The following is a 14,798-nucleotide window of genomic DNA, read 5'->3' as shown; positions in this document are numbered from 1 at the left end:
CAAGTGTGTTTAAATTTGAGGGAAAACAAGAATTTTCCTAAGCCACAAACCTATTTCAGTAAACCAAATCTATCTTTCCAATGTCATTATACTTGATCTAGAAAAAACAGTGGGGAAAGCTGCTATTATTCAACAGAGGCATTATAATACTCAGATCAGCAGTTCTTTAAAATGCAACAATGCATTTTTAAAATTACATTCTGTCATATGTCAAAGCTGTTCTGTAGAGGGCCACACCAACATTCCTGTGGGACAATTCCTTAGTGATTTCTCAAGAATACTCAAGATAGTTTCTGTACTGTGTTTAATCAAGAGCCGAAAATATTGTAAGGAAACCCAAGGAAGTTTGAAAGTTAATTCAGGACATATTTAAACATTCCTCTGGTTACAGAAAAGGGAAAGAGCAGTGGCTTACTGCTGACCCAACTGACCAGCAGCAGCAGCCCAGCTGAAATCCAGGAAATTGTATTTGCACAGTGCTGTGCTGGAGCTACTGAGCTGTGCTGGGTTTGTGCAGGCTCTGGGCTTGAGGCAGGATTTTTCCTTAAGTTTCCAAATTCACATGTTTTAATAGCACAACAGAGTGGCAAAGCCCAGCACAAAACTGGTGTGTAACTTTGCCTATTTGAAATACTCAGAGAATTTTTTTTAAAAGATAGAAAATTCAACATACTCTTCATTCACCAGTAGGTGGATTTTGTAGATCTGCTTCATAGAGTAGTTCTTAGACAAAAGTTTAATGGCCAGGTACAGATGACCTGGTGCACATCTGCTCACTTGATTAACCTTTGTCAAAAGCCAGTTTGATGTGGATGGAAATACTCTTATTCCACATCACTGAAATCTGAGAGAAAGCCTAATGATGTATCAGCATGCAATGAGAAAAACTTACTCATCATCTAGAAAGTTTCCAATTACCATGTGGCCTTAGCATGGCTTTTGCTGAAAATCAGTGGTTTATATGATCACCTTGCACTTGTCACATTCAACCACATAACTTGAAATGGCAACACACCTGGTGTGACAAGCTGTTACCCGTATCATTTTTGAAAATTCCTAAGTTTTAATACCCAGCCAGAATCTTAATGTTATAGCCCATCTGGTGTAGTCAATACTGTTTCTTCAAAAGTGCGACTTGCAAACAAATGAAACCTTTCAAAGGACCATTTTAATTATTTAGCTATGGCTAAATTCAATCTAAATGCAGATTTTTTTGACATCTCAACCATATTGGCCAGAGGCATTAAAAAAAAAAAAAAAAAGAAGCCAGAACAATGTGTTACCAAAAACGTGAGCTCAGAAGTAATTTGGCTAAAAAGAAAACCTCAAGAATGGTGCACACTCTCTTTCACCAAGGAACCATAAAAAGCTACCCAGGGAAAATATTTTAACTTTCCAACCCAAGCTGTACCTTCATTATGAGTTTGTGAATTTTTCTGTAAGAACACGACTATGTTGATCAAATCTTAAGTACAAACTGATCCTACAGAGTAGCTATAGGCTAGTAAGAGTGAGGCTCAGCCAGGCTTCCAGATGGGTGTCTTTATCCCAAAAGAACTCCAAACGATGCCTAGAGAAAACCAGAAAGCAAAGGAACAAGGCCTGTCGTGTCAAGGGAGCAACTCCGGCATCATGGTATATTCCCAAACCCACTGGGCTGATGTAGAAGTTGGCTTAATCACAGGATAAAAAACTGAGGGATAAATTTCTCTAGGAGAAGGATTTTCTCTGGGGACAGGGGCCAAAAACCAGGGTGTGTGTGTAAGGGACACCAGAAACCTTTACTGTGTTCATGTGCAAAAGGCAGAGAAGATGGTGACTGTCAGGTGTATAGTTTAGCATTCAGTTCTCAGCCTGCTGCTGGTAACTTCCACCTCAACCTCTCTCCTGATATACATCTTGTTTCTTAGGATTGGATGACAGCTGGAATGCTGGGAGCCAGGACAAGTATATTTAGAACAGACAACCTGATAAGGCCAAAATCTTTTTCCTGTCCTTTTTATGGGTATTTTTACTTAACTGATAAGCATGTTAAAATTAATACAGCAGACGCTTTTCCTTATTTTCCGAAACTCAAGCAAGTCCTATAATTGCAGCGTGTCTGCACTGCTTCCCAGTCCATGTTAGTTATCAGCATCTTATTGGAAGGAGAACTCCTACCAAATCCAGTATTTTTAGCTCACCCTACAGCACTCTTGCTGTCCCACATTGGCTGGTTGGCAATGTGCTGGTTGTTTGTAAGTTGACTAGAAAAGGATTCAAAGTACCTTGTACTATAATAAAGTATTTCAAGAACTAATCAATTCAGCTGATGCCTGGAACTCCAAATTCCAAGCACAAAGCAGAAGAACAGCAATGCACCTTTGAAATGAAGCAACAAAATTAATCAAAAATAGAGGTTGCTTACACTGCTGACTTGGATCAGAATCTGTGGTCATCTTCACATAGTTTGAGGGGAAGAGACCTGTCACACCATTGATTTCTCCTTGCCACCAGTCAGCATCATCTTTGTTCAGCACATTAATCAGCTGCCCCTTGGAGAAACTGAGCTCGTCCTCATTGTTCGCCGTGTAATCATACATGGCTATCACTTGACACACTGTGAAGGAAAAAAAAGAGTAGAATGGAGTTATACAAGTATCAAAACTGTTTTCTTAGTGTTTTACAAAACCACAGGAAAGAAACAACCATTTCACATGCACTGTTGCATAAGAAAAATGTCACATGATTTTATCTTGATAGAGAATTGTCTTCCCATTTCTTTTACTTTTTTAAAATTGAGCCAGCCAGTAATTCTTCTTTCCACTATACATATCTGTGAACTTTTATAATGAATGGACTGCATCTATTGGCCTTCTAAACACTTCAAAATATAATCAAGTATGCTTCTGTATTTTACTGGCTGAAAAGAGAGTGAGCTTGATTATCTTATTGCAGACACTTGTGGGGAAAATGTGCCAGAGGAAGAGGAAATGCACGTTAGCTAATCATGGGCTGCTGCTTTAGTCACAGGGAAGTTTTGTCCAGTAAAATCCAGGAAATTGTTGTATAAGCAACTCATAGCTGTGCATAATTTAAGCATGCAGAAGCAAAAAATCTCCTTTTCTGTGAAATAACCTCATTTGTACCCGAACATTCAAATGGAAAAACCTAGAAATAACCTGAAAATTTGCTTAGTCTCCCTCTTTGTAAGGAGCAGTGCACATAATTCCACGTGGTTTGCCAATGTTTGCTAGCTCTCTCTAAGATTTTTGCTAGCACTTGGAAACATGGAATTTCCAGATGAAAGGAGTGTGACTCTTCGGGGCAAAATAAAAAAGCCATAAAAGATAGATGCTGACCCTCACAGATACATGAACAGTTGAAATAGGTACATTAAATACTCTAAATGAAATGCAAAGGCCTTTTTTTTCACCTGAGGGAGCAGCTGATGTGGTTCTTTCACTGCTCGGACCCAGAAGCTTCACATGGCTGGCAGGGAACCATCCCTTCTGTCTCTTTTTCCCTCTTGCCTGCAAATATTTACAATGGTTATTACACAATTGAAAAACTAAATGGTCTGTAGACTGGAAAAAATGCAACAAATATGTCACAGAGTTTTGCCAGCAAAAGACAAGAAGTCAGGATTCCAAACACCTGCTAAGTGAATTTCAGAAGATAAAAAAATCTGACTAAAGGATAAAACAATCGAACTGAAATAAAGCTGTACCCTAACATGTTCTGGCAAACAGGTTCATCCAAAATTTTTAAGTGAGATTCAGAGTACATCAGTTGTAGGGCTGAAAATTTGTTCTATGAATATTCCACCTATGCGTCATAGCCAGAGTCTCTAATGAGGTTAAGGGTACTTTTACAGCACATTCTTCTTAAATCTAAGCAGGGAAAGGAGAAAAGTGGGAACAGCCACCTTTGCATTAAACAAGCTTCCAACTCCAGCTTCCAAACCCATCTGTTCTTTCATTAGAATAACTTTACAGTTATGTTTCACCAATTAAATCCTAACCAATTAAGTAACTGTCACTTGTCTCTTCCTCCTCCCATGCACATGTTAATTGACAGTTTTACTATTTTATGTGACCAAGAAAATCCACTCCACAAAAACCATAAAACCCCCAGCAACCCAAGGTTTAAAAAAACCAACCAACCAATCAAACAAAAAAAATCCACCACACAACTTTTTTCCCCTTTGGTTTATACAAGATGAAAATAACTTTCTGGCCAGCTTTATGTAACTTTATACTCAGTTGTTTTTTTGAATTAAACCCGAGAGCACCTCCTTGCCATTCATGAAGTCACAATTATTTCTCCTTGAATCACTACCTGCAATTCTCCTTGCCACCATCCACTGGCATTTTTCTTCAGAATAAGTATCAGCTGTCCTGGAGCGAGACTGAGCTGTTCAGTTCCTGATGCAGTGTAGGCAGTAGTAACCTGAGCAATTTCTGGAAAGAAAACAGTAATTGCATTTGTTATTTTTTCACTGCAGTTAAGAGCTGGATGCACATATATATCCTGGTACATGACTTGCAGCTAAGAACATCAGCCACCATTAAACACTGCTATGAACCTAAATGCTCAGAGTTACTTAAAAAACAGCCTTAACATTTAAAAAGTTATCACATACTTACCGGGTTTCTTATTTATTGTTCCAGTTTTGCCAGCATAGCTAGAAGCCTACAATGACACAACAACAGCCACCTTTAATGTGCAATAAAAACTAGTGCAGTTTACACTAAAACACATGGAGATTTTAACTTTAAACCCATATTTAACAAAACACCATCCTGTACAGAGAGAGAGGCAGTGTGACACTGGCTACAGCTCTGATTTAGCACTCAAGCTACTACTGATTTTCTTTTCTGTCAAGCACATTAACCTCTGCTCAAAATCACTGTCTAAGAGCTGGGTGCAAACAGAATACAACTGAGAGAAAATATCGTGTTAATTGTCAGAATAGGAACTCACATCTGGATCTTTTGGTCTGACGTAGTTGGAGGGGAAAATTCCAGTTCTGTTATCAATGCTCCCAGTCCACCATTCCCCTTCCTTCTGGGTCACCAGGATCTCCTCACCTTCTGTGAACGTCAAGTCACCGGGCTCAGAGCTTGAGTATGAATAGAGTGCAACGTACTCTGTGTAAAGAGCACACAGAGCAGGGAACAGCTTCAGATGGGGATAAAGGAACATCAGATGCAGATAAAGGGGGATCAGCATTCACCAGTGTGTTCATAACAGGGATCAGAACAGTATGTTCATAACAGGGACCATACCTTCACATGTCTATGAACTGACCTGTCTACCTACTTGACTGTAATCCCATTTACTCTTACAGGTACAGAACTTTGTAGTGGAAAAACACAGGTGAAATTAAAGTATAATCGGGGAAGCATGGAGATACAATAGAAATTTTTCTCCAGTAATCTTTGTTTTCCTTACTCCTTGCTGAATATAAGAGAATGATCCATCCTCAGGAGATTAAAAATCCCGTTTCATGTCTTTACAGAACAGCACAACACAGCAGAGAACAGCATGAAGAGAACTCTGCTTTATGGGTTATTAGAAATATATTCATGCTCAAGAAAAAGTCTTAAAATACTCCAGGCCTGAATTACTTATAACCTTATGTTCCTGTTTTAGAACTCTTGTATCAACAGCTGAACATTTGGACTGTGTCTTTTGGACAAGCACTCGAAGTGCTGCTCAGAAACTCCTCACAAATAAAGTATATTTACATGTCATTAAGCAGAACCAGACTGTAGCATTAGTTGGCGTTTTTCATCCTGTCTTACCCTCTCCTGCTGTGTAACTCTGGGTATTAGGCCTTTTGTTTACAGCTGCATAAATAGCTTCTGGTCTGCAGAAAGAAGAAAAAAAACAAGGTTTCTATAACCAAGAGGTTGTTCAAGAACAAATCTCTCACTTCACATGAGACTAAGATCACTTTGGTTATACTGGAGCTGTATTGACTCTGAATTAACTGCAAAGACTTCCCTGACTATCAAACAGTGCCAGATACTACTGATATTTAATATATTTATGGCATTCAAGAGCACGCCACTTAAAAAAAAAAAAATCACATGATAAAAGGCAAGAGATACATTCACAAATTATGTTATCCAGAAGAAGTAAAGATTTTGACTAAATTCTCTTATTCTGCAGAATTTCTTAGAACTTTTAGCAGAATGCATGAACAGAACAATTCATACACAATGGTGCAGCCACCCCAGCAGGAACCAGACTTTGGGTTGTTACGTGAACAGTTACCCTGGAGGATTAGAACAGACATAATGATCTTTTCAAGTGAAGAAAAACATTCTACTTCTGTCAGATGTGCAGAGTTCACAATTAGTTCTGGGTCACTTAAAAGTTGGCACCTTTAGAGGCAGAATGCAACTGCACTGCAAGAGAGGGGACTTAGTAATGAACAAAAAGCCTGGCCCTTGATGAATAATCAAACACCAGTGATGTTTCACAGCACTCAGCCTTAGCAAGACTGTCTATAACTACACAGCAGTGAGCCCAACATTACTTGGCCTGCCAGAATGAAATAATAAAAACCTAAAATGACACAGTGTAAATTGTAAGTAGCATTTATATTCTGCACACTAAAGCACTGCAAGAATTTTGCACTCTAAACCACCTTTTTTTGCAAACAGCTGAATAAACAACAAAAGTCACACTTACTCCTCTTTCTTGGTTTCACTCCCAGGTAAGAGCTTGACATAGGACTTTGGAAACCAACCCCTTCCTCCATGTACCTCTCCGAACCACCAGTTCTCCTGCTGCTCCAGGACAGTGATGATGTCATTCTTTGAAAAATTCAAGTGGTTATCTTTTTTTGCAGTCCAAGAGCAAAGTGCTTGTGCTTTTAGGTTATCTATAGGCTGCCCCTGTAAGACAGAAGTGATGTTGGTTGACCACACTGCCCCAAACTGGTCTAACTGTTAAAAACAAACACTGGTGTAAGCAACTTCATTCCTAAGCAATGGCTGAATTACTTTGTTTACGTTAATACATGCACGCAACTCAGTTTCTTATTTGTTAGAATTAACTTCTGTGTCTAATTATAGATGAAAATTATTTTAGAATTATGAAAGATGAGTCTTCTTGCACAGTGTTCCCTGGAAATATATGGAATGATATCAATGGACACTAGAGTGGAACAATTAGATGAGCATCTTTATCCTCCAGCCTGTTTAGTGCACCCCAGCATTAGCAAAGTTGTGTGGTGTTCTGGTTTTTCTTTAAATTATTTTCATTAACATGAATCTGAAATACAGCAAATTCTGCACAAGGTACCTGTCCATGAATGGGTGAAACAGATCCAGGGGACACAGTGCGAGTAAAAGCTGATTTCTGCTGCCAGGCTGTGTTAACATTCAGGCTGGAAAAGGGGATGTTTTGGTAATCAGATTCTTCTGCAGATTTACTTGGTGAAAGTGGTCTGCAAGTTGAACACAAGGCATATTTATCAAATTATAACTTTTATTTAGAAAGTACCTCAAACAGAGAATTTTTTAAAAACATCTATAAAACTGATATTCTATACAGTGCAAAGTACACTATCAAATACTTAAAATTTCCATTTTTCTTTTTCTTTTTAAAGAAGGATTTAAAATTAAAATTTAAAATTAAAATTAAAATTAAAATTTTTCTTTATAAAGAAGGTTCTTCAATAAGTTTTCTGCCTTTATATTTTAAAAACAAACACCAAGCGAAACTATACGGCACATTATGTGCTAGCTAAATTTAGAAAAAGCAATTTAAACACAAACATAACAAAAACTCACTCTGAAGCAGCTGAGGTAGTAGATAAAGATACTGTAGGAGGAAGTAAGGCTTTCTTGGGAGATAAAGCTTGTTCTCCTTCTGGTATTTTTTCTACATAATTGCACGGAAACCAACCAAAATGTCCTTGAAAACTCCCATAAAGCCAACCAGGCTCTCCCACAGTTTTTTCATCAACCTATGGAGAGGAGGAGAAACACAAAGGAAACAGAATTAGCAGCGTGAAGCAAGCAGGGAGCCTGGTGTGTCAGCACCTGCTGGCTCTCTGACCTGGACAGGGGGCAGTGCCCACACCAGGATCAGCATTTTCACTCTGCCCTGGCAGCACTCAGCTGGTTTTGCCCTGTGATGATGCAGCTGCACTGGTTCCAGACACAGGTACAGACAGACCTCAGGGACCCTGGACTTCTTCAAACAGGCCCCAGACATGCACATGGGGACCATGCAGTGCATCTGAGCCATGCTGTCCTGCCAAAAATGACAGTGCATTGTGCTGGATTCTGCTGAATGTGCAGCCAAGAGGCAGGGGCTGGTGAGCCCAGCAGAGCAGGAAACAACTGCTGCTGTTCTGCTCACAGGTATAATTAACTCTGTCAGCTGACTGCATCCAAAACACGTCCAAAAATTCTGTTATTTACTAAATGATTAAGTATAGAGCATCCTTAAACATTCACAGCAATACTGAAGCTTCCATTATGCTGCAAATTAGCCAGTTAGTGAAAATTGGCTAAAAATTAGCAGCCCATCAAATACTATCAGCTAGTTAGCTTAGCTGGGGTTTGGGGTGTAAGAGGAGGAGGAGGTGGCAGCTGTTAGCCTATTTCTGAAATCAGTTATCAGCATTTAAATGATACAATTATAGCTGAGAAAGAAGTCAAAGCAAAACCTACTTCTCTTGTTCCCTCTTCCATGGTTCATTGGTATGAAAATGCAAATAAATGCTTTAACGCTGTCAAACTGAAAGCTAATTTAGTCAAGTGTTTTAATATTTTGTACCACATTGCTTTATAAATTCTCCCTTATCACCTACTTGTATCACTTACAGTCTGAATGAGGAGGAACCATACATACTTAGACATTAGAAACTGTATTACCACGGTTGTAAATCAGTTTTCACACATTCACCTGCAGGCAAAGACTTCCAAACAAGTGCTAATAACTAATATACATGAAATAACACAAATTTCAACTGAGAAGCCACAAGGCATTTCCAATCTTATGGTCCTGCTGTAATATTATAGACAGCAAATTCAGCTGAATTCACAAAAGTTCTGCAACGAATGGACACAGAATAAATTACTCTAAGTGTCTGCCTGAGCGAGGATTGATAAAAGAGCAGTCAGAAAGAGAATCACACATTCAGAGGATGGTTTGGGTTAAAAGGGATCTCAAAGATCACCTGGTTCCACCCCCTCTGCCAGGGGCAGGGACACCTTCCACTAAATCGGGTTGCTCAGAGAGGCAGAAATCTGTGTTAGGAATTCACTGGAAAACAGTATTAAGATTCAAAAGAACCTTTCACATCTACTTGTTAAATAACTAATTTGATTTTAATTCAAATGTCATTAATTAATAATTCATTTTTCTATTTACTATGCTCGTATTTCAAGCAAACACTTAGAAGCCAACTTGTACATGTACCATGAACTGCAACAACTACATCATTTCTGATCTACTAATTTTAGAAAGTTTATGTTTAGCATTAACTGTTCTTACTTTTAAAGATGTTTTCAACATATGTAGGATGTGTAAAATTCAGAGAAATATTTTGGCTGAACTAATCCTAATTTCACCTGTTTAAAAAAAAAATTTAAAGCAGCAATCCAATTTAATTTTTCAGTAAACCTTTAAATATATCAATGCAATGCTTTTGACCCTTAAAACTTTTTGCATCTCAAGGCTAGAGAAAAGGGTTAATTTTTGCAAGTTAAATGTGAAGGGCAACTCTTACCTGAATTACATCTCCAGTATTAAAGCTCATCTCATCGTGGTTCCTTGCCTCAAATGGATACAAAGCTCTGTAATTTACCAAGGCAATGGAATTCCTCGACTCTGCAGCACCAACTGCATTGCCTGGAAGGTAAGAAACCCAGTTACCACTCTGACACAGCTGAGAGACAAGCACTCAGCTGGAGCCCCATCATTCTAAGCAATGGGTAGGAATATCGGTTCTTGCCCCAGATACTGAGCAGGTCATCAGAGGAGATCACCAGGGCAGCAGTTTAACATGGCAATCATGGAAATGTAAAAATGCATTGTTTTCTGCAGTGAAAACATCACAGAAACATAGAAGAGGTTTGGTTGGAAGGGACCTTGATGGTTCTAGTTCCAACTCCCCACCATAAGCAGGGACACCTTCCGCGAGACATCCTTAAAAATGACATTTTTATCTTCTCCTCTTTCCTTGCCACATTGCTCTGGCTAAGCCAGTGCTTTAATAAAGCCTCATTTACCACCACTATAATGTTCCAAGTTGAGAAGATCCTACTGTTGCAACAATAAGTATTCAGCAGCATGTGTGAAGATTTTATTTAGAAACCTAAAATAGCAAAATATCACGATTTTGATTTTCTTTGCATCTCTGTTCTCCAAGCCAGGGATTGATGCTGCTAACAGGGAATGTTTTACAAGGTTTAGCTGAAGTGTGCAAGTATCTTTCAGCCCTGTTCTAATTTGATCCTTGCTGAGCTCAGTGAGAAAAGTGGCTAATAAAAACTGACAAGAACTAATGAAGGATGAAATCAAATGTGCCTTTAGTGAAAATATTGTTAAAGCACTATTTTTCCAAGTCCCTCAGCTAGAGTTAGGTCTCATCATTCAGTCCTTTGGTTTTTTCATCTGAGGCATTGAGTGATGCAGAAACAAACCACATTTCACTGCTAATAAACTACTTCGCTGAGCATTACCTGCCCATCTCTCATCAATGAGCAAACCCCCTCCATGTTAGCATTCTATTCTAATGAAAGAAAGTGCAAGTCTTATGAAAAACCTAAAATATTAAGTTTCCAGCAACTGCTATTTGTTGACCATGATCAGTCATAGGTCATCAGTCATAGGTGCTGAAAACTGACAGAGGTAACTTACGTTAATAGGATCATTTATAAGTAACAAAAGACATGAAACATTGCTGGTTTGGTTTTTTGTTTAAATTATATCTTAGGCAGTAAGTCTGCCATTGTCTCACATTAATAATTGTACACTTGAAGAGTGAAATAACACTCAGGAAAATAAAAGTCCCAAAATCTAACAGACTGAGGTTACCTTCATTTTTCCAGGGTGACTTAAGACTTTTGCCCTCTGTTGGTTTCAACAGATCTGCAAACTTTTCATTAATGTTTATTTTAGAAGTGTGTTTCTCCACCGCTTGAGAGTTGGTTGCTTCTTTTATCTTTTTTATCTCCTCATTCTGCTTGCGCCTCTCCTCAGCTTCCTTTGCTATTTGTTCTTGCTTTCTTTTATCTTCTTCCAGTTGCCTCTGCCTTTGTTGTTCCACCTCCCTCAAGATCATAGCTTGTCTATTTTTCTCCTCCTCTGCAAGAAGCTGTTGTTTGTTTTCCCTTTCTCTCATCATGGCAGCTGCTTCTTCAGCTTTCAGCTTTTCTTGAACTTTTTCCTGCATTCGTTCTTCCTCCAGTCGCTTCTTTTTCTCTTCCTCTTCCCTTCGGATATTTTCCTGCCATCGGTTCTCCTTCTCCCGTTTTGCTTTCCTGGAAGAAAGGAATGAGACAGGAACACTGACACAAAAATGAATGAGATTATGTTCCTACAGTAATCAGTGACACTTGTCAGCAAAACTGAGTTTATGACATTGATTGCTCTGCCCTCAGTGTCATCAGCTCTCCCAGAGACCATGTATTAACATGAGTGCCAGTGTATTCCACATAAAGATAACAAATGGATTAAAATTCTTGACTTTTAATCCATCACCTGTGCAGTGCCTTCACAAGCACTTCTGCCCACCAGCATCCTGATGAGCAGGAACTGATCTGATAATTGAACAAGCTGGATTTAAGCTCTCCAGCAAGGCATTATCCAAATCTCCTGACTGGAAACAAGGACTTCCAAACAGATTAATCTCACTCAGGTACATAGATAAAAATAGCCTTTGCATACTGATCTTGGCAGCTTGGTACTTCTGCCTTCAGCAGTTGTAATCTATCCAATGTGCTTATCCCTGCCAGGACCACACTGCAGCAGGCAGGATCTGGAAACCTGACTGTATTCTCTGAAATTATTCAGATGTTATCCTGTGCCTCAGCTGTCTAAAGAAGTCAGAATCCAATTCAACATACTTAATATTTTAGCTGTCAAGAAGAGAGAGGACCTAACCCTTTGGGCCATCTTCTCAGGAGGGACTATGTCTAGATGGTACCTTTTCACCTATTCCCTGTAGGACTTCCACTCCTCTGTTGGGCGTTTTACTGTTTCCAAGCACATGGCAGGATTCAGTAGGAGCTGTGCAGTGATGCTGTTACTCCATCACACAACTGTGTCCAACCAAAAAATTAACAGGCTATCACCACACATATGGCACATACTTCTCTTAAACAGACTGTCACAAATGTCACGAAACTTCCTCACACTCAGAAAAACACTGTCATGAGCAAAGCCCACGAATCACCCACACTACAAGGTCATTAGCTCTATTTCTTTAGTCAAATCAAATATAAATCATTGAAAATCTCAAAATCAAACCCTCTTACATAAGTGGTACTCCATATAGAATGCTTCCTCTAAGGCAATCAATAGGATGTATTTTTACATTAAAAAATACATCTTGTCTTAGAAGTCATCACAGCATTATTTTGTTTTAAGAACTGCAACACTGATACACTCAGCCATGGTTACCTTGCAGCCTCATCTTCCAGTCGCTTCTTCTGTGCAAGTTCAGCTCTTCTTTTTTGTACCTCTCTTATTTTGTCCTGTTTGATCCTGTGGAGCTGCTCCAAGGCTAATTGCTGTGTGCTGTAACGTTCCCTCAGGTCCTAGGGAGGGAACAATGGAATACATCAAAGGGAACAAAGCCAATCTTTGAGAAAAGCATCCAGGCATCTAATGCTTTTTGAACCAAATTTTAATACAAATGGCCAAAGTAGTACTAAGTTATTAATAGTCCTTGGAGGTCACTGCAAAGAAAGTCAAATCAACAGAAGTATAAAAGGAGATGGCAAGTTTGCAAAGTCAGTGACATAATTTGGGCTTTCAAAGAGCCCTTCCAGTCCTACAGCTGCTGGAAATGCCAAATACGACAGAGGAGAGGGGAAGATACAACATTAACAGATCAAACACAACATTACTGGGGGCATTGAAGGCAGCGAATTGTATTTCAAGTAACTACAAGGAGGCAAATTTCAGCTGAAAGCCAACGCTGTACCATAACCTGAGAATGCATCCTGCAGAAGGGTGCTCATCCTTGATGCTTCCTGAGTGATCAGTCCCATGTTTAAATCAGAAAAACTTCATAAAAATACCTAGCAGGCTTACCCCTGTGGGAAGCCACAGCTTAAAGACATTACCTCTGACTGGAGTTTTCCTGTACTTGTAAACTCTGCAATTTCAGTCTTTTTCTTTTTGAACACATTCATCAATTCCTATTCCACCTCCCTCTGAGAACAACCTTTTTATCACAGCAAAAAATCAGCATGAATCTTTGGGATAATTAAATTTACAGAACAAAAAAATCAACAATAATAGAATTACTGTAGATTGTACTTCACCATGTTGCAAAACACCTCTGGGACACTTCAGTCTTTTTTCTTAGGAATCCTGCTGATATACATTGAGCAATGCAACAGGTAAACCCTTTTTGTATCGGATCTCACAAATACAAATAAAGCAATTAAGAATGAATCATTCCCACTACAATATGCACTTCTACCAATAATCATGTTGCCTAAGTGATATGGTGCAATTTATATGACAAAGGCAAGATAACAAGATTGCTGTGTCACTGAAAGTGTCTGTAGCAACAAACTAAATCAAGCAATTGACTACAATTTTCCCTCAAATATATTAAGAAGGAAAAATATTCCCAGCTGATTTTGCACCGAATTTCAGAAGCACTATGGAAGCAAACTTACATTAGAAAAACTCTTGTACCTTTAAGGACAGAAAAACCCTCATGCAAAGCAAAATGAAAAGCTTGGGTAATTTTGATTTTTTTTTCCTTCATAAATTATTCTAAAAGTATTTCTGACCTCAGCAGACAAAAGCAGTGTTGAGGAAAGACAGCAAGTAGGTTTTAGTACTGGGTTAATCTGGAGGCTTAACAGCATTGTGTTTGCCATACCATATTCTGCACTCTGATGCTACTTCTAGACTTTTAAACTTGGACAAGAACTCATATACCTGAACCACAGCTTAGGATGTACGGATACAGGTACAGAGCAACAGATGGAAAAGTGGGAGAAGACACTGTTTCCATCTGAGACTTCTTTTTTGGTTCATGTTACCTTAACTAACAAGAAAAATAATTGGGTGAAACAACTTAGAAAACAGTCCATTAAGAAATGAGAAGTAAGCATTTTGCTCTCAATATTCTGCAGTTTGGATTTATAAGCAGGTAAAAAAATGTTAAGTCATTAAGAGGATGTAAAAGCTAGCAGAAAGAAAAACAGCCTATTGGTTTTCTTTTAGGAAAATGTATTTAAGAGAAGTAGTACATCCAAGCAGAAAGGGTAAGCAGAGAAAAACTGCGAAATAATTAAAAACCAAAAAAGCCAAAGATTAGAAAATAACCTTAAGTAAGAGGAAGAGGTTGTTGAGACAGCTTAGCAGAGACAAAAGGCACTGAAGAACAGAATCATCCATATTCTCACACTGCAAGATAAGGTAGATAAAAAGCCAATTAATCTTTGCACTGTATTTTGAAAAACATACTTTAGGGAAGACTGAGTTGTGGGTGCAGCCACTGAACACAGCAAGCCATGCAATAAACAAGTAACTGAAAATGGCCGTTTCATGAAACCACTTTTAAAAACAAAATAAATTCCTTACATGTTTACAAACTT

General features: G+C 38.6%; 1 protein-coding gene across 6 annotated transcripts in view; it reads right to left on the bottom strand.

The window, feature by feature from the left end:
• Window positions 1–14,798, bottom strand: part of ITSN2 (intersectin 2) — an 81,761-nt gene that overhangs the window by 19,174 nt on the left and 47,789 nt on the right. For 5 of the 6 annotated variants that reach the window (XM_042032859.1, XM_042032857.1, XM_042032860.1 and 2 more), the window contains exons 17-29: window positions 14,527–14,607; window positions 12,637–12,773; window positions 11,050–11,495; window positions 9,740–9,861; window positions 7,791–7,966; window positions 7,300–7,444; window positions 6,685–6,890; window positions 5,790–5,854; window positions 4,966–5,132; window positions 4,629–4,674; window positions 4,321–4,442; window positions 3,416–3,512; window positions 2,408–2,599 (exon numbers count right to left, since the gene is read on the bottom strand). In XM_042032859.1, coding sequence (XP_041888793.1) covers window positions 2,408–2,599; window positions 3,416–3,512; window positions 4,321–4,442; window positions 4,629–4,674; window positions 4,966–5,132; window positions 5,790–5,854; window positions 6,685–6,890; window positions 7,300–7,444; window positions 7,791–7,966; window positions 9,740–9,861; window positions 11,050–11,495; window positions 12,637–12,773; window positions 14,527–14,607 — 2,002 coding nt within the window. The remainder of the gene's footprint in view (window positions 1–2,407; window positions 2,600–3,415; window positions 3,513–4,320; window positions 4,443–4,628; window positions 4,675–4,965; window positions 5,133–5,789; window positions 5,855–6,684; window positions 6,891–7,299; window positions 7,445–7,790; window positions 7,967–9,739; window positions 9,862–11,049; window positions 11,496–12,636; window positions 12,774–14,526; window positions 14,608–14,798) is intronic. The other variant, XM_042032861.1, reaches the window with a different exon arrangement.

Source organism: Corvus kubaryi, unplaced genomic scaffold, assembly GCF_017639235.1.
Source record: "Corvus kubaryi isolate FWS band 111438036 unplaced genomic scaffold, C.kubaryi_AGA036_p1.0 37354, whole genome shotgun sequence".
NCBI lineage: Eukaryota > Metazoa > Chordata > Aves > Passeriformes > Corvidae > Corvus > Corvus kubaryi.
The sequence above is the reverse complement of the archived record's forward strand: the minus strand, read 5'-3'. Positions and strand labels throughout refer to the sequence as shown.